Source organism: Myripristis murdjan, chromosome 8 (genome assembly GCF_902150065.1).
Source record: "Myripristis murdjan chromosome 8, fMyrMur1.1, whole genome shotgun sequence".
Classification (NCBI taxonomy): Eukaryota; Metazoa; Chordata; class Actinopteri; order Holocentriformes; family Holocentridae; genus Myripristis; species Myripristis murdjan.
In genome coordinates this window covers 12,400,228-12,421,693 of record NC_043987.1, presented here as the reverse complement: position 1 = coordinate 12,421,693, position 21,466 = coordinate 12,400,228, and the positions used below count along the sequence as shown (strand labels likewise).

Here is a 21,466-nt window from a genome sequence, read left to right as displayed (position 1 = left end):
TTGTCTTATGCAGCCTGAGAATGAAACAAAGGGGAGCAGGACAGAGGGAAGAGGTGCAGGGGAACCTGTGTGACCCATATTTGATTAAAATTCAAGGTACTTGGGGTACTCCATATTTTGGGTTGCCCTTTGCTAAGGCAGTGTCACAGTATGCAGCTATAAGGTGGATACCGGCCGAATGGCGGTTTATCTGAACACGCACACACACACAAAAAAAAAAAAAAAAAAACATGGCTGAGGCATTCCCAGTAGCTTCAAAACAACTGTGGCAAGACTGCCAGATCCTCCCAAATCTGGACTGATCTATATGCAGTGCTTTGACAATGCATACAAAAGAACAATGCACAAAATACAGAGTCAGCAACAAACACGGAAATGCCAACTCATTTGTTAAACAAATGGGGCATAATGGAGACACGCTGTTGTTGGGTGGATTCAACAAGCAAGAGCCCAGAAAAACAAATAAACAAATAAATAAATAAATGATTGGTGCAGTGAGCAAAAGGTCGAAAGTCCTTAACATCCTGCAAGGACATTAAATAAGCCAATTATGTGGAGTAATGGCTGCAATTACAGTATGCACCAAAAACATTTATTTGCAGTGTTATTTTCATACAGCGAAACAGAGGACATACTGATTAATATCTCTGTGCAAAAAGGGAAAGGATAAAAGTCAAAAGCATGAGTAATATTTGCAAAATGCACATACACACACACACACACATGCACACCTGAACACACCTTTCACTCCATCTCCCAGAGAAACACACCAAAGCCTTGAAAGAAAAGGGAGAAGATAACAAACACATTTGTGATAGAAATCAGCCTTCAAGGCACTGACCCCGGCGCTCTTCTCCTGGGTGAAACCATTTTTCGTGGCTAATACATCACACACTTATTATCTGAGATACTGACCAGGCCTTTGCCCTGGCTCTGTGTCTGGAGCCGAGCTGGATTTGTGGCACATGGAGATACTTTCATGATCATCCAAACTGCACAGCTGGTACATCACTGGGCCTACGTGTCCCGCCCAAACTGTGACTTACAAGTTAGCTTTCCACCTATCATTAAATAGGACTAAAGCTGACTAAAGCTGTTAATAGCTTGCCAATAGCTGTATATGATACCAATGCATCCAAAAGAATACTAGAATAAATATTTTTTATGAAACATACAAATATTAGAGAATGTTTGAAAAAGCAGAATAAAAGATGAGATACTGCCAAACATTATTACAAATCTTAAAAAAAAAAAATAAAGAGAATAACCTCTTTCATATCAGAGTGGGTATACATGCCGATATGCAATATATTGGTTAAAAAAAAAAAAAGTCTAACCCCAATTTGAACAGCTTCATTGGTGAATTTGTATGTTTTAGCAGAGGGTTTCAGTGTTATATGAGGTAACCGCTGTCTCGGGAGCCTTTCAGGACACACTGCCGCTCTACACTGTTGCCTTCAAACCATCTCCAACAGGTCACTGTAATATACAGACAGTAATATACATCCAACGTCTTCTTATACCAAGAAAAGCAGGGCACAGTGTCTAGAGGATAAATATTATATGAGACTGCAGCTTTCATCTTGTATTTTCTATATCAACTAAGGCAGGTTAAAATGTAGGGCAGGCAAACTCTTTAAAAATAAGAGACTTTGCATAACATTTACCTTAACCATCAACCTGAGCACTCACTGTAACAACTAAACAGGTTCATTAGGAGGTGGCAGCAGCCAAATAAAAGTGCACTGGTATAAATCATGCAAAACATGATGACCTACATGCCATTTTTAATGTATCCATACTTTCATATTGTCAGTATCAGGTAAAAATGTTGCATCTCCAAAATGTCAGTGCTTCAGGAACAAAGTAAAATAACCTGGCCTTGTTCACAGCTTGACAGTGATGCATTTTAACATTATCGAATGAGTTTTGATTTGATTGGTTCAAGAGACTGGAGAATTTTCTCCACCTGTAGAGTCACTTGTAATCATTAAAAAAAATCTGAACATAAAAATCACTGGACTACACAACTGGAGTTATGAGGTTTTCATTTAACAACATATACTGTATGTCAGAGCACCAATATGTGCCTTATGTCAATATGTGTAGTGTTAACTGGGGTGTCAAATGTAAGCTCTTACTATATGTGAATATTTGGAAATTAATTTGCGCAATATCTGTGGCAGCAATATTTAATAAATTAACTAATTATTTTGCTTTTGTGTCCCAAGTTTGTTGCCGCTGTGCCAATTCAATTTCCCTCTTCAATTAGATAAAAGATAGTGTTTCGATCAGTGGAGTGAGATGAACCATCTACTGACACAGTCCTGCTGATGATCAGGTTTAATCAAAGTATGCTCTTGAATTACACAAAGGCTTGTATCTCTGCCAGCAGAGTGGGTTCAGCCACCTTATTCAACTCTGTGACGTAAGTGCCTTCTGTTTATTGCAGCGCTACCACAGCAGTGTCGGCGCCAAACAATTACCAGGAATACTTCAATGACCGTTAGGCCTAAAATTTTCCACCTAACTGCTGGCACTTGGTGAGATTTTAAAAAACCGATGACCAAAATTTCTGTCAACTTGTAAACCAAGCAGTTCCCTCAAGAGGAGCGCTGTCAAAATATTTGGTCTAAGTTGCAAACACACAATGACTTTACACAAAATGCCTCTTGTCCTCATCTTAACCTCAGCAGCCGAGTGCTTGGAATCCATGTCACAGAGGTGTGATCACAGAAGTCCAGGTGGAAATACAGGAGACACATCCAGCACAACCAGACCCCAGACCTCAGACCTCAATGTTGGGGGGTAGGCAAGAAAAAAAAAAAAAAAAAACATGCACACACACACACACACACACACACACACACACACACACACACACACACACACATACACACTGTATTTGTAATGACCACAGAAAAAATATAAGAAATTCTAAAGTTGTACAGTTTTTCCATTGCAGCAGAACAGCTGGCTTCAAACTTTATTTGTTTGCTTCCTAACCTCCAAACTGACTTTCATTAAGTGTCAGACACCCATCTGAAGTGATCTTGCCCTTGGGCCACTGATACGAGAAGATATTTTGGTTTGAGGTCAGTATAAAATTGTGTGGATGTCACACTTAAACACTGACAAATCAATTCGGAGCGGTGAGATTAAGGCATCATGATGAAATAATCACTCATATAATTTTTGTATTGTAGCAATTTCCAGCCAATGAAGTGAAAGGAGACTGTTCCTTATTTTGCCCTAGATGCCCCTGATTAACCCCTGCAGGTCCCTGGACTGCACTTTGTAAACACTGCAACAGAATACTATTTCACTGAATAATCTTGCGATGTTGGTGTTTCCAGATATTTATCCTCTCTACTAGTTAGAGCAAGATAGCGCATTGAATATATAAGGGCAACCTGCTAGTGATCTGGTTTGCCTTGTTGCTCTCAGTATTTGGCCTTTACCCTGTAAGACCAATAGAGGGCATTCAACTCAGCACAAACGAGGAGGCAACAAAGCCAGGCCATACCCACTGACATGCAATAACACACTTGCAAACAAGCCACATGGCCTTATGAGACAATGTCTGGTGTAATGATAGCCTGTGCAAAGTTTGAGGATCTTTGTTTCTCCCCCCAAACACAAACTGTGGTGGTTAAAGCAGGTTCTTACATCTCCTTTGGCTCAAGGGCCGTTTCCATGTGTTTTCACTATATGCTGGTTTTATGTCTCTCTCTTTCTCTCTCTCTCTCTCCCTCGCTCTCTCTCTAGTAACCTTATTATGGATATTATCTTCGGCCTACATCTGACTGAGGCTGGCTGCGAGCCTGGTCCCTCCCCCTCTCGGCCTTTCTCCTCCTCTTCGGCCCCCCCTCCATCTCCTGCCTGCAACAGGATTTGAAGGCGAGGGAGGGAAGAGGGAGGGGGCAGAGCCGAGAGAAACAAAAAACGTGACTAGGCACCCAAAGCGTCGTGTTATGCAACAACTGACCTACTAACATACATTTTGAGACTCCGAGAGAGGGAGAGAGCTAGGGAAATAGCGCTCGAGAGAGAGAGAGAGAGAGAGAGAGACAGAGAGAGAGAGAGAGAGAGAGAGAGAGAGAGAGAGAGAGAGAAGAACTGGAGCAAGTCACCAACATAACATGAGGGGCGATCCGAAATTAAGCGGCACTGTGTTCACACTCTCACACATACCTGCACTAATAGGAGAGCTGGTGATTTGAAGGTGAGGGACAAAACGCAGCAGCTATCTGAAGGCGGCGGACCGGCCCATGCCCAAAGCGGATTCTTTAACACAAACGAGGCTGTCATTGCTTTCTGTGGATTGTTATTATCAGATGCAAAAGGGTAAGTTTTTGTCACTATCGCCGCTTATAACTACATGCCCTCCATTTTATCTGTTGTTGGATGTAATTATGCAAGAAGTGTCTCTAAACGTTGTGTGGACTCGTTTGGACTTTCTTGGTGTTATCCTGAGTTGGTCGGGGGATCTGTTGGCGCTGTGGCGGCTCAGTGTTTGTTTTGGTGCTTGGGTGCATTTTCTCAATGTCAAGGCGAGGCTGTTTGCCCCTCTGCTCCCCCGGTGGTGGTGGTGGTGGGGCAGCTGCAGAGGTTAAGGGATTCCTTCAGAGTGAGGGAGAGGGGGGAAAAAAAGAGGCCCCTTGTTTGCAGAAGCCACCGGGAGGCGAGTGAAGATATTTTTGGAGCTGTGCCATAGCTGTAATGTAATGGGGTCAGCCGCACCACGCCATTGTGTTATGATATGATACATAGACGAATTATGTATTCAGGGTTTGTTTTGGTGGTTTTTGGGGGGTCTGTTTTGCTGTATTCGTCCCAGTTTCAGTGATACAATGCACCTGCCTTTCATAACACACGTGGCTCCGAGCAAGGTTCATAACATAATACCAAATGTATAATACGCACACATTAATGTCTAGTATAACTTAAATATAATAATGATAATATTAACATATTATTATTATTATTATTATTATTATCGTTGTCATTAATATTATTATTATTATTATTATTATTGTAGTAGTAGTAGTAGTAATAATAAAATAATAACAATAACAATATGAATATCTTATTGCATGGTTGAATTGTATGATCATGTTTACGAAATTGCCTCTGTGAGCGCGATTTATTTTTGCACGCTGTCCTTTGGGTTAGTAGGCTATGCGGACAACTGGAAAAATCCCGTGTAGACTGTGAAGACACACTTCTCGCCGTCACGTGTAGTAGTTCTTTGTAAAGGTTAACGCGGCTGTGCAGCCCTCAGGTTAACCCTTTAGTGGCACACACAGGAGCAAACACACAACAGAGCACACCGGCAGGCAGGCAGCCGCTCCGCTTTGTGGACACTTTGCACGCACAAGTTATGCTTTATACTTGTTTCTTTTTGTTTACAACCGCGGGCTGAGACGTGAAACAGAGTGTAAAGATGAAGAATGGTGATCTTGGGTGACTGTAACTGCGAGGTGAGATGTGAGTAGCTGTTTGGGCCAAATGTGGGTCAGATGTGCTGTTCTGTTCGAGGCGAGCTGAAGTGTAAGTGACAGCTTACAGAGCAGTGAGAGATTTACTGTTGTACTACAAGGCAGCAGCTCAGCACCTGTAGGGACTTTGTGGATGATATGCGGCTGTTTTTGGAGACTTGGGCTGAATTGCCACCAGAGTAGGATTCCTTCAGTTGCCTGGGATGACTTGCCTTGAGGATCTGATTAAATATGCATTAAGGCGATTTGTCAGACTGTGCAACAAAGGAGCCACGCTGACGAGGGTAATAACATCTTTCACGCAGCGTGCTGCTACGTGCCAATCGAGTGATTCTGTATGTTTTGTTTAGTGATCGTAATGAAATAACACAAGATGGAACTGAACTTGAGCGGCTTGAACAACTGGCTTGGCTGCAGCCCAACAGTTGCTTAATATGCAGTGGTGTTTATGCTGTAACAGCAGGCTAAACAGAATATATACCACCTTGTAGAATAATCAGGGGAAGCGCATCTGTTTTGGGGAATATTTCACTTTTATATTTTGAAAGAGATTCCTGCGCTCGGCCCTATTTTAAACACCGGCTTTGTGGTTTATATTACACTGCACGTGGGCATGCCCCCCTCCCCCGAGTCCCCTTCCTTTGCAGCATTTGTTCTCCAGTGATGGCATGCGTTTGGGCGTCACATGCATAGAGAATTTACATATATTTAGGAATTCACATATAATAGCACATGCTCTCTATTAAGACAAATCTAATATGAACCGGTGATTTTTTAAGGGTTTCTAAGAATGAATTTCGGACTCAATTCGCCATCACTGTTATGAAAGTGCGCAAGACAGCCCCCTCTCCTCAATTGGTGTAGTAAGAAGGCGAGCATTTTTACGCACGGTGTACATGCAGCATCTGCACACCATTGAGGAAACATTGTAGAGGTTATGCAGGTTGCATAATAAATGAATTAAATAATTAAAATGGATTAGAGAGCGGGGGAGATTACGCAATCGGCGGAAACCCAAAGTCTGTGGCTATGCAGCGCTTTGCTTTGCTGTGAAGGAGCCGCTGCCAATTGGTTGGCGTTCACATTGGGTCTCTATGCCAGCTACGAATGTAGGTCACATTAGTCCTAAGGGAGGGGGGATGAGGCGCACAACCGCCGTTGACTAGAAAGACAATCAAAACCCCACCAAAATAAATCCTCGCCCCGCCATAACAAAGAAACGAAGCAGTCATGCAGAAATAGAAGGCGTGCTGATAAAAGCCGCATGCGACCTAATAGACTAATCCTTTTACTTTTTTTCCAAGTAATGCACTTCAAAAAAAATATTCACAAGACTAAATGCAATCAACTGCTTTTTGTGACCCACTTGTTTTTTGCTCATATTAAACACACTGCATCATTGAGCTGTATTTTTCTTTATTTAGAGACAACCAAGCTCATCTGTGTGGTTATTAAAATGTGCTCCCTGCATTATCATCAGGTTTGTTAAAAAAAAAAAAAGAAAAATCTGTTCATCCTAACAAAACAACTCTCCATTAACTGTGGGAATAAGTTCATGGTCAGAGCGTTTCCATCCTGTCCCACTTCTTGGCCTCTTGACTTTCTCAGGGTTTCCTGGCACATGTAAGATGATAAAAGATGAGGGCCATACTTTGTTATTGTGCTGCGGTTTGGAGCAAGGGGAGAGGCGAATTACAGCGTTTAGTAGGCCAAGGGAGCACATGTGACTGGGGAAACACATGGACTGGGTGACTGCACTTTTTTTCCCTTTTTAAGAGAGGGGTGATATGGCTGAGGGTTCGTGGAACAAGGAGCTGGCTTGGATAGGACTCCGCCTTGCTGGCTTACTGCCCGATTCCCTGGCTGAGATCCCCCCCATCCTCTTTCTTGGGAAGATAAACTCAGCCCCAGACTTGGAATCCAAGTAGACCCCACCCATGATACCGACCCCCAACCCCACACCACGTGCCATACATTGCATTCTTCCCAGGGGGGTAACAGTTTCATCATTCCCCTTTCTCTGAAACAGTGACCCTCCCCCCTCCCCCCTCTCTCACCTCCCCCCTCCCGCCTTTATTTTAGACCTGCTCCCATTTCCTCAACTGCTTCACAGAAACACGTGTAGCGTTTGAACTCAGTCCACAGTTTCCAAAGCTCACTGCCACATTTAGACTCCTGTGGTGTGGGCCCAGCGGTTGTGTGAGCGAGTGCAACTTGGATTCTTTTCCTGTGCTATCATTCCACAAGTGCCACAGAGACCTAGTGATGACACGTGAAGAATACATGATAGACTGGAAAGAGTAATCTAGGTCAGGGCATGTGAAATGTGACCGGACGAATGGGGGCTGCTATATAGGTTCGCTTGCTTCAGAGGGATTAAACCAAATCAGAGAAAATACTTAAGCTTTATGCATGCAGATAAAACAGCTGCATCCTTTTTGCTTTGCTTACAATAGAAGTAGGTTAATTACCACTTTAGTTCATCACTTCATCTCTTCTGGCATTTTCTTTCTTTGTAGCTTTCAGTCTATAGTGATTCCGCTAGTCAAACAAGAAGTGAAACATTGAATGGAATAGATTACAGTAAGATACAAAGGACAGGCAATAAAAGGTTTCACTGTATAGTCAATGCAACTGAGTTCCATGCACACCTCACCTTGTTGCTGAGTGTGATTCACTCATTCATATGATTTAATATCATGTGATGTTTGCAAGAGGGAGAGAAAGAGAGAGACCATGTTGAGTTAATTAAACATTGTACTTCATGATGGATAGACATACATCTTACGCACCCGGTGACGTCAATCACCCCTCTTTTGTTGTAAATGTTTTTTCAGCGTCTTCTTCTGGCCATGTCAGTTGACTCGTTCAGAGAGAGGGGGGAGAAAGTCAGATATGATTGGCTGCCCATCTGTTTTTTCCCCTTTTGTTGCCATGGGTGACATGTTCTTTCTACTGGCGCAATGCCATCATCGTTGCCATCGCCACTGGTTCCCTCCTACCCAACTATAATCTCATCTCCTTTCCTTTCTTTGTTTTATCTCTCCCTCATTGATTCCCTTCATCTCTTTGTCTCCGCTCCACTCGTACTCACCTCACTCTATATTTAGACCTTGCTCTAATTCCCTGCCTTTCCATCTTTCTCCATCTTCTTTTGCTCTTTCTCTCCTTTTTCTCATCTCTTTCTCCCTTTTCCTTATCACTCTCTCTTCCCCTTTCTTCTTCACCTCTCCGGAGCTCCGCTGACCTATATTCCAGGCAGTGAGCTGTACAGTGTAGGCAGTGAGCCTTGTGTTTACGGAGTACGGTCGGTCCCCAGTTTCTGGGTCAGTGGGACACGCAGAGAGAAAGTCTCCCCCCCTTTCTTTCTCCCTCATGCCCAGCAGCCACATTTAAAAGGCTCACGAGAATGACCTTAAACTGCTCCATTTAGCCAAGCGGAGGGAGAAGCCAAACAGTGGCTTCTATATTTTAAAATTCTAATTACTATGAATGCAGTGGGGAATTTTAAGCATCAAATGTTTTGAATATAAAATACCTTTGAAAGCTTTTAAAAGAAATGCCAAAGAAAACACCTTTCTGATTTCAAAATTGATATTGTCCCACCTAGGATTCAATCTGCTATCGTTGACAAGGTTTTATAGCTAAAATAAGTCATCCAGTCTGGACAATCTGGGCTGAAAGCCACGTTCAATGTGTGGATACGACTCGAGTTACATAATGGTGTCAACTCCTCGGATGAGCGGCGAATAAACCGGGTAAACAACCTGCCAGATTATGAGATTACAGATGCAGACAGTATAACAGTGTTTATGCAGTTTAACCTGGGAATGCAGATGTTGAGTAACACTCTTTACTGGTGTTGATAACGTGGATGCAATACATAGTTACTCGTTAGTAAATATGGGTAAATTTGAATGCAGAATAAATTACATATACAAATACACATGATGGAATTATAATGAGGGAATACGAGGTTATTATTTTGCATGTAAAAAGATGCTCTATATGATCAAATTTAGATCAAAAATATGTCAGGTGATTTTGGAAATGGGGAAAACAAAGTGCTTCAAACAAGAAGGCAACCCAGGCACTCCAAATATAAGAAAATGTGATGGCGAGGAAGGAAATCTTAAAAAGTAGTAGTGGCTAAATCATAAAAAAGCCAACATGTTTTAACCATTGTAGGTCTTTGTCAGGGCTTAGCTTAGCTCTGACAAAGACCTACAGTGGTCAAAATAAATGTTGGCATAAGATACTGATGGAGTGATGGAAATTTAACTTAAAATAATAAACTAATATTCATGCATAAGCACACTGTTTGTTGCAATAAAACTTTGAAGGAGCAAGTCATAGGAATAAAACTTGAATGGATGACTTAATACTTTTCCATTATCCTAAGACATTAATTAGGGGCAGACAAACTTAAACAGCTTTTGCTGCAATGCCTTTTTTGATGAAGGCCTTTGCTTGTAACAGAATCTGTGGAGAAACTGAGTCAAGTCAGTCTCTTTGATGAAAAGGTAAAACTTACATTTTCTTTTGCTTCTTTATTGGACTCTAATCAAAACCAGAAAGGAACAGGCCACCACTACAAGCACTGAAAAAAAGAGTTTTCTCTCGAAATGACTGGTGTTAGGCTTGCGCAACAACATCATAACGACTTTGTCTAGAAACACACCTGTTCAGCTCATTACTGGTAGCCCCCTGCTGTGCTTAAGCTCTAAGCAACCCATCTCCATAGTTATCAGACTGCCTGACCACCCGGGTGTTTTACTAAAGTCAGCTGCTCTGTCAACGTGCCTTCTTATTCCTGCCCACCCCCCTCCTGCCTTCTTTCCGGGGGCCCTTGACCTATATTTATCAATGTTCCACCTCCCAGCAGCCCCCATACCTCCAAATCTCTTGCTCTAGTCTCAGCCTCTTTATCCTTGGCCTGCCCCGGCTGCAGCCTTTGTCTGTCTTATCTCTTTGCTCTGCATCATTGATTTGGCATTGAGTTGTTTTGGCGAAGACATTCCACAGTGCATGAACGTATGCAGCGCAGCGCTGTTTAAGCTGTGTTTCTCAGTGGAAATGCGCAATAGTCCTTCAGGAGGTCTTTGTTATGAAATATTTGCCTATGGCCCAGTGTTCTCAAGTAGATCCATGGAACCCCACCCGCCCTGCACCTGGCTCACCCTCTGCTCTGTCTGTCCCACATACTCAGGCATGCCAAGAGAGCTAATCTTTCAGCCTTCCACTTTTTAGTTTCGGCATCACAAGTCCCTTTCATTCCTACTAATTTAATTAGTGTCAGAATAATTCAATTTTGGTGGTGGTAGACGCTACATAAAAATAAAAAACGTGTGCATTTGACTCAGCTGCCAGATATGCAATTAAAAATAGCTTGCCATTTAATTCTGGCTTTTAACTGCCTCACAAAATGTGAGGTCAGATGTTTTGTAAATGTAGATGTAATATGGACTCTATGTGAACTACTTGGTGGAGAAAAAGAAAGAAAAACAGCACCATCAACTTTGGAATGAACTCAGTGCCCGCATTACATCACAAAAATCAACATCAACATGCCAGGCTAAGGGTCAGGGGTCATAGGCCACAGACAGAGCAGATCAATAGCAGGGCCAAAAGGTCAGACGGTGGTTACTAAGGTCTAGAGACTATTCATTGGTTGCTAAGGGTGACACTGTCAGTCAAAGCCAGACATGCCAAAACAATAGAGCAAAGCTGCAAGGATGTGAGAGCATCTTCCTCCCATGCATTTCTTTGATCACTATGCACACAACAGAGAAAATAAGAGGAAAACAAGAGGCAAACAGTTCCTAAAAAGATATCATTTACAGCCTCATGTGTGAATGCACGGCATAACACCAGCAGTCCACATGGATTAACAGATCTGTTTTTTTCCCCTTTCTTTGTCTCTGCAGCCTTTCATCTCACAGTCAACTGAAGAGAGAGGAGAGACAGACAGAGAGAGAGAAAGAGACTGAGAGAGCAAGGCTCCCCAAGAGACTGACAAGCTGAGGTAGACGGACTGACCTACATCCTGCTACTCGCCTGGAGATGTAGGACACTTCTCCGCCAGCTCAGCTCAGTGCACTGCTTGCACACAAAACATTTAAAAACAACAGCAAAAAAGGCATTTGAGGATTTCCCCCCAAAGAAATTTGTTTCATTCTCCAACTTTTAAGGAATTGAAGTGTTGCTTCTCTGCAGAAACAAGAGCCTTCTGGTCCAATTTACCTGAGAGACTTTGAGGAGCCGAGACACTGAACAGTGACCAAGGACCCCCCCAGTGGACAAATGAGGGTTGCTAATGCAGAGTTTCAGCTGTTCTTGATCTTTTTGACTAATTTGGACACTTGAGTAATCCTATCCTCTTGAGGCTGAACTGCAGTAAACAGACTGACTTCAAACTTAAATACACCCAATGAGTTTAAACCGTGAAGAAGCAAAAAACCCAGAAGAATTTTTGACAGATCCTGGTACTTAGGAAGCTATCAGACTAAGAACTTTGAGAGAAAGCAATCAAACACGCTTTATCACCACCCCCTCCTTCCCCTTGACCTCTGACCTAATTCCATCCCCAGTTGCCCTGGCAAGATTTCAAACTGGGTGCTGTTTGACAAGAATGGAAAGTCTGACTTCAGCTCTTAAAACGTTAAACAAAAACTCAGGGAATAACTTAAACTGCCTTGAGGCCTTCACAAGTTACGAAGAGTCTCTCCCCTCACCCCAAGGGACAACAGCTCGCCTAGGGCGTCTCATTAAACCCAAACCCAATATGAGCTGTAGGCGAAAGCGCGAGTTCATCTCTGATGAGAAGAAGGATGCCTCCTATTGGGAGAAACGCCGCAAGAACAATGAAGCCGCCAAACGCTCCCGGGAGAAGCGCCGTCTCAATGACATGGTTTTGGAGAACCGTGTCATGGCCCTAAATGATGAAAATGTGAGGCTCAAGACAGAACTGCTTCAACTGAAGCTGCGCTTTGGCCTTATAAGCACCGCTTCCTACATGGAGAAAAGCCAGCAGATTGGTGGAGGAAGCAACACAGGGAATGGGGGCTCCTCTACCTCCTCCTCGGCTACTCATTATTATACCAGCGGTTACTCCAGCGGCTCTCAGGTGATGATGAACTCTGATTCTTCTGAGACAGAGCAGTCAGGTCGCAGTGAAGGTCACAGGCAGCTGGTGAAATACTCCCCACGTGGCTCCCTCTCTGACATGTCTGATGGCTCCTCCAGGGACAGTCCTGAGCCGCTTGGCTTTGAGATCAAGCAGGAAGGTGAGAGGCTGGAGATGGAAATTGCCAATGGCACCACCACCCAGATCATGTTCAACATCCACCGCGGCCTGGCCTCTGTCCCCACTCACCACCAGATTCAGCAACACTCTCAGGAGCTGGAAACTGCCTTCCACAGCCAACAGCAGCAGCAGCACCTTCACAAACAACAATCTCATCAGGAATCTGTTACTGCTATCAACACCATCAACCAGCCCGCCCCACATCCACCTGCTGCCCAGAGAAGTGTCATTCTGTACCGCTCTAGCAGTGCCTCCTATCCTGTGGAGTCCTTGTCTAGACCCCAGGATATGGATCTGCAGGCAGCACAGAAGCAGAGTAACAGCAACGGCCTGACATGCGCCAGCCGAATGCCCCAGTCCAGGGAGAGCATCCCGGTGAGCTCCACAGAGACACTGGCTGAGGTGACCAAACAGCTGGAGAGGAAGACATTAGACTCCCCTCCATATGAGCTCTCAGACAGCCGTAGTGAGGCAGGGGAGAGACAAGTGTACAGAGATTGTCAGCTTCCCCAGCAGCAGCAGCAAGATAGTGGGTCTACGGCAGGTCTGGCTCCTGAGCTCATGCACAAACATGATGAGGGTGCTCCCCAGTCCCACCTGTACCACCATCTGCAGGAGCCTCATCACTCATACCTCAGTGCCCAAGATGAGGAGCCACCTGTGCTGACCTACGAGGGCGGGCCCAGGAATGAAGCTTACTACCAGGGCCTCTCCACCTCCTCCAGCAAGGACACCTCATCCAGCGATGGAGATCCTCGCAGCTCTGACAAAGAGGCCTCCACCGATGATGACGAGTCCCCATCCTCCTCCTGCTCTGACACTGGCAGTTACCACAACCAACATCTGTCGGGCCTCCACCAGCGTGCCTCACCTCTGCCCTCCTCCCATGGCTGCTCTCAGGCCCAGGGCAGGGATCCCCAGGGGGAGGTGAAGGGCACAGCATTACCCCACAAACTCAGACTCAAACACAGGGCCATGAGCACCAGCGGGAGCAGTGGCAGTGGTTCCGGCCAGGATTCCCCCACCACACCTCCATCTGCCACGCTGCCCCCCCTGCCCCAGCATCCCTACTTGGCCATCGTACCACAACCGAACATTAAGAGGGAGAGCCTGGGCCCGGTGGGGGTCTGTAAACAGGGAGCCTCAGGGGAGGGGACCAGGAAGGAGAATGGGAAAAAGGACCAAGGTGGACGACGAAACAAGAGGCGAGACTAGGTGATGTTCACTGTTAGAGCACACCAGAACATGAAGCTTTCTCTGATGCTCTATAAAGAAAAGACATTGTTTCTCCTCAATGAACCACCCTGCCATCATGCCTTTGCCCCATACTCACGTCCCTCCCTCAAGCCCTTGGGATAAGGAAACTGGGCTTTCCTACCTCCCCATCCCATGTCACCAAAACAGGGCTGGACTTCTTGGGGGGGCTGTAACATATATGTATATATTGTATAGATTTGTCATTTCTTACATCCTCTCCATACTTACAGAAGCACTTTTGTTTATGTAATGAGAGGAGGAATGGAACTGTCTGCTTTTCTACTTCAGTCATCCAACAATACTCAGCATTAGACTACATCAGCAAAAGCACATCTTTATCATTTCAATACAGAATGTAGTAAATCAAAAAATCTCAAGCTTTATCAATGTTACTAATTTGGTACATATCCAGCTGTAGACAAACATACACAAGTATGGCTAACTGCCTTAATCAAAATCAAATGCAAACGTATACTGGGGACATTCCCTTGACCAAAGAAGCAACAACAACTCTTACACTACAAATGTTAAGTTCCATCCCTCTTCCCGGACCCTACCTCTACCAACCCATACTCTCCTCAACCATCTCCATTATTTTGCAAAAGATCACCATCACCTTTATTTTTCAAGCACTTGGTTTGTATATTACTGTGATATATGAATATACGTATCTTATATAAATATATATTTTACAAAGAAAATTTGAAGAAAATTTCAACAAAAAATGTGACAAATCTACAATGGTAAAAGAGGATTTGGAAAGTCACCATTCTATTAATTATCACAATTACTGTACAGCCACATTGTGTCTACTGTTGCTACAGTACCCATTCAAAATGAAACGCCTCTCTTTTGATTGTTGAGCTTTAGCATTAATCACTTGTTAATGCCCTGTTTACAGAGAAATGGCCGTCCAGTTTGGAGAGCCAACAGCACTGAATGGAGAACATGTCGTTTCCTGAGGCAGGGGCCTCATTAAAATGTTTTGATCATTAAACTAAACCTTTAACCAGCCTTTAAATGTATGGTGGAATAGCATTCACCAGCTGCAGGCTATAAGCCTATAGTCAATTTGAGCTTTATCAACCATATCCCTTTGTTGTTACCATTCACTGGCCCAATGTATTTATTTCCCTGTTCTCTATACGCCCATCACTGCAGAAAAGCCCACAGGAACATAGACTATGAATGTGTACAGACCATCTAAAATACATACTGCAGCCCAGGTTTAACTCTAATGCAGGCATGGGATGCCTGGGGGCAAAAGCAGCAGAGGAATGGCTGTTCAAGTTATATTTATGTAAACACAAATTGAGCTCTGAGGAGTGAAATGAAATACATTTTTGTGGTGTGACCAGGCATTGACCACATGGCCCTTGAGACTCTTATTAAAGCCCAGATATGAGCTAATTTAATTAGGGAGGAATAAAAGCTACTGTAATATCCAAACCTCTCTACAACTCCAATTGGAACCAAGGTTGATTTTTTTCTAATTAAATTTAAAGAGATGGACAATCTGTACTTTGTCAATGAAAATGGGGACTTCCCTTGTTTCCTGTGTGCCTCAGTTATTCATTTCAGGGGATACTCATCCCCTTCCAATTGCAATTCTCACATCGGCGGTACTGAATTGCCTGCACTGGATCTGGAGGTTAAACAAGAGTCTATGTACCATGTTTGGCTTTTTGGCACTTGTGTATAAATGTAAAGTTCCCCTCCCTTGAACAACACTGTAATGTTTATTTCATCGGAAATCTTCTTTTTTTTGTCAAGGTGTTGTTCTGTTTTTCTCTCTACTGTGTCTTTCTCCTATTGACTGTGATGACATGTATTTGCCTCATTCCTCCTCTCCCCCGACCTTTTTTCAATGTGTATTAATCAGTAATGTTTGTGGTTTTGCTGATGGTTTTATGAAAAAGACAAAAGGACAAAAAAACAGTCAAGGATTGTGTGGTGTTTAGAGATGGGTGGTGGTTGGTCTGGTTGGTCAATACCATCGCTTCCTTTTGACATGAATATGTATGTAAAGACACTAATGTTCATCATGGAAGATGGGAGCATTTCAAGATTGAAAATGAAATAAAAAAGAATGTTGACCTCAACATATCATGAAAAAGAAGTGCTTTTTCTCCATTCTTTTTCCACCGTCACAATGAAACTGATTTAAAGGTTACACACATTTAAATAAACTGTCATAAAGTAGGTAAATGAATCATTCTGGAGATCTGGTTGCAAAACTGGGTTGAGTAATATTGCAGTGAAAATATATAACATGCATACTCAAAGTTTCATCTGAATAATTCTGCCTCATAATGAAAATACTACAAGACTGATATGTCTGAACAGTTGCATAATGATAACTGTTTAGCTTTTGTCCAAAACTCTTTGGTTGAAGCAGCAGTGGCTGCCAAAATGGCAATCACAGTCTGTAGGCAGCTGAGTGCAGCACATACAAGCTGGCAGGCTGGCTAGCAATCATCCAATCAATAGTGATCATGATCTACAAACCTCATGACAGAACCACCCGTTAGGTAATACATTACTCACTGATGGGCCTCAGAGCATGAATCACTATCAGCAACCCAGAAAACAGAACAAACGAGGGCCTTAGCACTATTACTAAACTTCAGCATGTCTCCTACATCCCTTGAGGACTGTTAATGTGTCACATTTTCCCTAGCCGTGTCCATACCCTGACATCTTGGTATTAGGATAGCTTGGAATTGATTTTACACAGTATTATACACACTCACCGCTGCACTTTAGCTATACGTGCATGACATTCCCAAGCTGTTGCACTGTTCAGCACAGAAATGTGTCTTGGCCCAGTAAGAGTTACTGACACAGATGGTTACTGATTCAAGTAGCACATATCACGCATGTACACCATGAGCATATGGGCTGACTATAACAACCAACTGCACTACGCACAATATGCTGACAGTAGCCACACATCAATACAATCTTTCAAGGACTTCTGTAAGGCCTTATTCAAATTAGAGTTAAATATAGCTGCTCTCACTCCTAATTTTAGTGCTTATTCTGGTTACAATCAGTACAATTAGTTTTGTTATTTAGATTTTTACTGACTTTTAGTAACAGAAAGGCTAGTGGTATATTATATTAACAAAGCTCCTCACCCCTGCAGGGTCCTTACATTATAAAACATGTCAAAAAAAAAAAAAAGGAAAAGTAAAATATATAATAAATAGAAAAGAAGTGACACTTATGAAAGTAAGAAATACAGTCTGCATTGAGAAGAAAATTGAGTGAGTCAGAGATACTGAGGACTATTCTTGACATTTAAACTGATCTCCATCAGTCTTTATGCGAGTCCAGAAAAGATCCCAAGAGGCAGTGGCATCTTCCACGTTGCCTTTTAACCTGTTAAGCATAAATTCGTAGGATGCAGTCTCAACCACTGCATTTACCTAGTCTTTCAAGTCGAAAAATAATTCTGGAAGCTATGATCAAACAAACCATAATAACAGAAAATGCACTTTTGATATATATAGTATTTGAGGTCTGTCCTGTAATAGACAAAGCAGAAGTCAGGGGAGATTACTGAGCCAAACCAGTTATTCAAAACCTTTCGCCACTTTGACCCAGAACAATCTCACTAATGTATATTGCCATGTGCAATGTAGGAAGGCTCCTACCTCTGTTTTACACTTCTGACATATATTGTCCTTCATCACTTTCATTCTATAAAGTCTTGTTGGAGTATGGTAATATCTATGTGTAATCTTATATTGTGCAAACTTCCCTCCCGCTTCCTTTACATATTTTCCACAATCTGCCAAAATATTCAGCCATTTCCTTTGTTCAAGGTCTCTACTCAAGTCCCTCTGTCATAACAGCTTCACATTAGATGATTTGCCACTTAACAATTTATGAAAATGTTTGTCATTCCTGTGGCCTATTCATATAATCCAAAATGTGATTTTCTGTAACAATCAGTGCAATTCTAAAAACCAGTTATAACTGGTAGTGCTGCTCCATACAGATAGCGACAAATGAAGCTGACACTAGTTAGTATGTAAATGAGCCTGGCTGTGCTTGTATGGACAGGAATGGGACTTGACAACCAGTACAACCAGTGAAGTAACTGTGCAACACTCCCTGAACACTTCACCGGAAATACAAAAGAAATAGAAAAGGCAGATTACGGATCAAGTTGGTCAGATACCAAAAGAAAATTCTTTGTAAGACTCTGGGCAGATGACACTATGACACAAAAAAATTAGATGGAAATAAACAAGCAATAAAGTAGTTCTATTTCTATCTGGGAGAAAAAAGGCAGCCTGCAGGTTGGCTAAGCAGTGTCAATTAACTGGAAAAGAAAGAAAAACATTCTAATACTTTAGCCAAATGAACAACCCTCATGACAGCAGTGAAAATGCAGAAGCGAGCGCTGTTACTTGTTCATACATACAAGTGTTCTCTGTCTTATAAATATACATGTTTGTGTTTGTGTGTGTGTGTGTGTGTGTGTGTGTGTGTGTGTGTGTGCAGACACAGAACATGAGCAACTGCTGTTAACAACTTTAGTCACCCTGCTCCAAGATGCTAATGTGAGCCAGACCTACATGATCTCACTCTGATCTCAGAGGTCAAACAGAGAATTTCCCCAATAAATATGTATATATATATATATATATATATATATATATATATATATATACACACACACACACACACACACACTGTACACTTAAACACTATCAATATGATTTGTTTCTGTGCTCTCTCTGACACAGTTTTTGCTTGAGAGATTTAAAAAAAAGGGGGCAGTATTTCAGACAATGTGCCAGCAGCCCCTCTCTGTGTCGGAAGGTGCAGTGAGCCAGACACACCCTGTTTCCAGTCATCGGAGATAGCCTTGTAAGGAGCTCTCACTTGTTCACTAGTCCCCATGGGCAACTCACTTTCCTGGCACAGAAGGCTAATCTGCAACGAGAGGAGCTTCACAGTGACACACTGACACACATTACCTAACCGGGCCAGTGCGATCCCTTGCAAACTCGTCTGATGTAACACTGGCCTAGTTCTATCACTAGTAACAGGCTTAACACATGAAAATGCCATTGAATGTTGCATTTGCATCGGGCATAAGCCTTAATATGGGCAGCGGTGGACAGTAACAAAGTAGGCTACATGTACTCGAGTACTCATGCATAATTTTGAGGTACTCACACTGAGTCTATACTTTCACTGTGCTACATTTCAGGGAAATGGAAGAATAGCATAATTGAAAAAAAAAAAAACACATTTTAATCCACTGCATTTTGTTTGATGGCTGCAGCTACTATGAAGAATACAGATTTATGTGCAAAAAGCATATAACAAGCTTGTTCAATATGATGGTCTATGTAGTCTGCCCAGCCTAGTGCCAACCTGGACCACCTTTAACATCGAAATACAAAAACTCTCAACACTGAAAGGCACAATCCAACCAATTTTACCTTTTACTATACTGCTAACATTTTTATAATTTTACTTAAATAACACATTGACTGCAGGACTTTTACTGTTAATAGGACATTTTTCCAGTATGGCACTGCTACTTTATTCAGGATTTTAGTACTTTTTCCACTACTACACATAGCTACGCATACACACACAGACACGTTTCTCTTTCATTGGAGGCCCATATTGTAATTTAGTGCTCTTTTATGCCTCATTACTTTTGACACTCACCACATGACCTGGAGTGGAGATAAAAGGGCCTCAAAAGTTTAACAAGCTGAGAATGAACAAAAAACCTTCCCCACCTCCGCCTTGCGTACTTCTAAAATACTTTTCTCCCTGGTCTCACATGATCTCACCCAGCAGGTATGCATTTCCAGACCCTGGCCTACTAAGCCACACAAAGGAGCGCTTCTTGTTATAACAACTTGGACAGGTGTGTATCCTTAAATCCAGAACATTCAGTGCGAGAGAGGGCCACAGATTGAATCATGTTCTGATCTAAATATAACTGAATTCAGAGCGTCTCCCCTCGCTGACCTACACACCAAAGCCAGGACAGAGCCAGTCTGAGCCTCTGGCTGCTGCTGCCAGCTCCACTGTCCTGCCAACCTCCTGGCCGAGTCCTTCTGCATTCTCACTAATTATGTAGATAAGGCTGCCTATTATAAAAGTCCAAGTTCAGACTCACAGGCAATCTGGTACCATATTATATTACAAAGCCAGCGAGAGGAAAAGCATACAGTTTGGCTACACTCCCTTTGTGTATGAATAGCTGCACACTGGCAGCCAGAATTAAATTGTGATTTAATATCGCCCCTCTTTACTTAGGGATCATACTACTCTACTTGGACTCTAGCCTTTAATTGGAATACCAAGAAAAGAAACATAGCACATATGTGCTTCAGAGTGAGATGGTGATATGATGTGAGATTGCGGTGCTTTCATTACACAATCTGTCCCTAAAACATGAGGTGATTACCCAACCTGATGACCAAGGCAGATGTAAGAGTCAAGCTTCAGGGCAATAGGGCACTGTGTCGCTTCATAATACCTTTTAACTCTGTCTCTCGGACCCTCCTCAACACCGAAAAAGGGGGTCATGTTCATAATAACATAAAGGGCAAAGGGAGGAGATGCAGTGGAGCAGAAGGTAGAGGAGGGGAGGCAGCAGTGAACCCAGTATGCTAACCTGAGCTAAACCTGCAAACAAAGCAATGTCCTAAACAATGCTCTCATTCACACACATACAAAGACACGCATACACATCCGCACATAGCCATACAAACAAAAACAGACACACCTCTCCTTACTGTACTGTGCCTTTTGAGGAGTCTGAGTAGTTTACTTAACATGGCATCCTTCACAATTGCCACCACAGCACCCGTGGGACCATGTCAAGGTGACATTCCTTGCCAAGAAAACAGCACAGCACTGGCAGCGTTTTGCTGCGTCCCCCATTTTCCTGATTTGACTTGAACGGCCGCTGCACCGGAGCTTGCATAAACAGGTCAGGAGGAAAGTAGGTCATTCTGCGCGGGAAGGGTGAGGAGACAAGGGAAACTGACAGGGAGGGAGGGAGGGAGAGAGGGAGGGAGGGAGAGGGGGAGGAGAGAAGGGTGAGGGAACAGAAAGGAGGAAGAGAGCGACAGAGTGCTGATGGATAGATCGATGAAGGTTGTGGCTCCATCTGCGTCACTTTGTTTTTATCTCCAGCAGGATAGATGCTCTTGGCAAACAGAGCAGAAACAGGGCTCTCGTGTTACCTGGTTCCCCTTCACAGCCTGGGGAAGAGGGTTACCGGAGCAGTAAGCCACCCAAGGGGGATGGGGAGGGGGAGCGAGAGAGGAAGAGGGCAAGAGGGGAAAGGATGGAGAAAGAGATGGAGGGAGACACGGCGAGATGGAAAATAGAGAGGGGAGAGAGGGGAGAA

General features: G+C 43.1%; 1 protein-coding gene across 2 annotated transcripts; it reads left to right on the top strand.

The window, feature by feature from the left end:
* The first annotated feature begins 3,930 nt into the window (after positions 1-3,930).
* nfil3-2 (nuclear factor, interleukin 3 regulated, member 2) lies at positions 3,931-16,166 on the top strand. Of its 2 annotated transcripts, none has more exons than XM_030057688.1 (2): positions 3,931-4,347; positions 11,429-16,166. In XM_030057688.1, the coding sequence occupies exon 2, from the start codon at positions 12,133-12,135 to the stop codon at positions 14,020-14,022; it is 1,890 nt and encodes a 629-aa protein (XP_029913548.1). In that variant the 5' UTR covers positions 3,931-4,347; positions 11,429-12,132; the 3' UTR covers positions 14,023-16,166. The 2 variants fall into 2 exon arrangements, with proteins under 2 accessions (XP_029913548.1, XP_029913549.1); XM_030057689.1 differs by lacking the exon at positions 3,931-4,347 and adding an exon at positions 5,229-5,483.
* Positions 16,167-21,466: the final 5,300 nt, after the last annotated feature.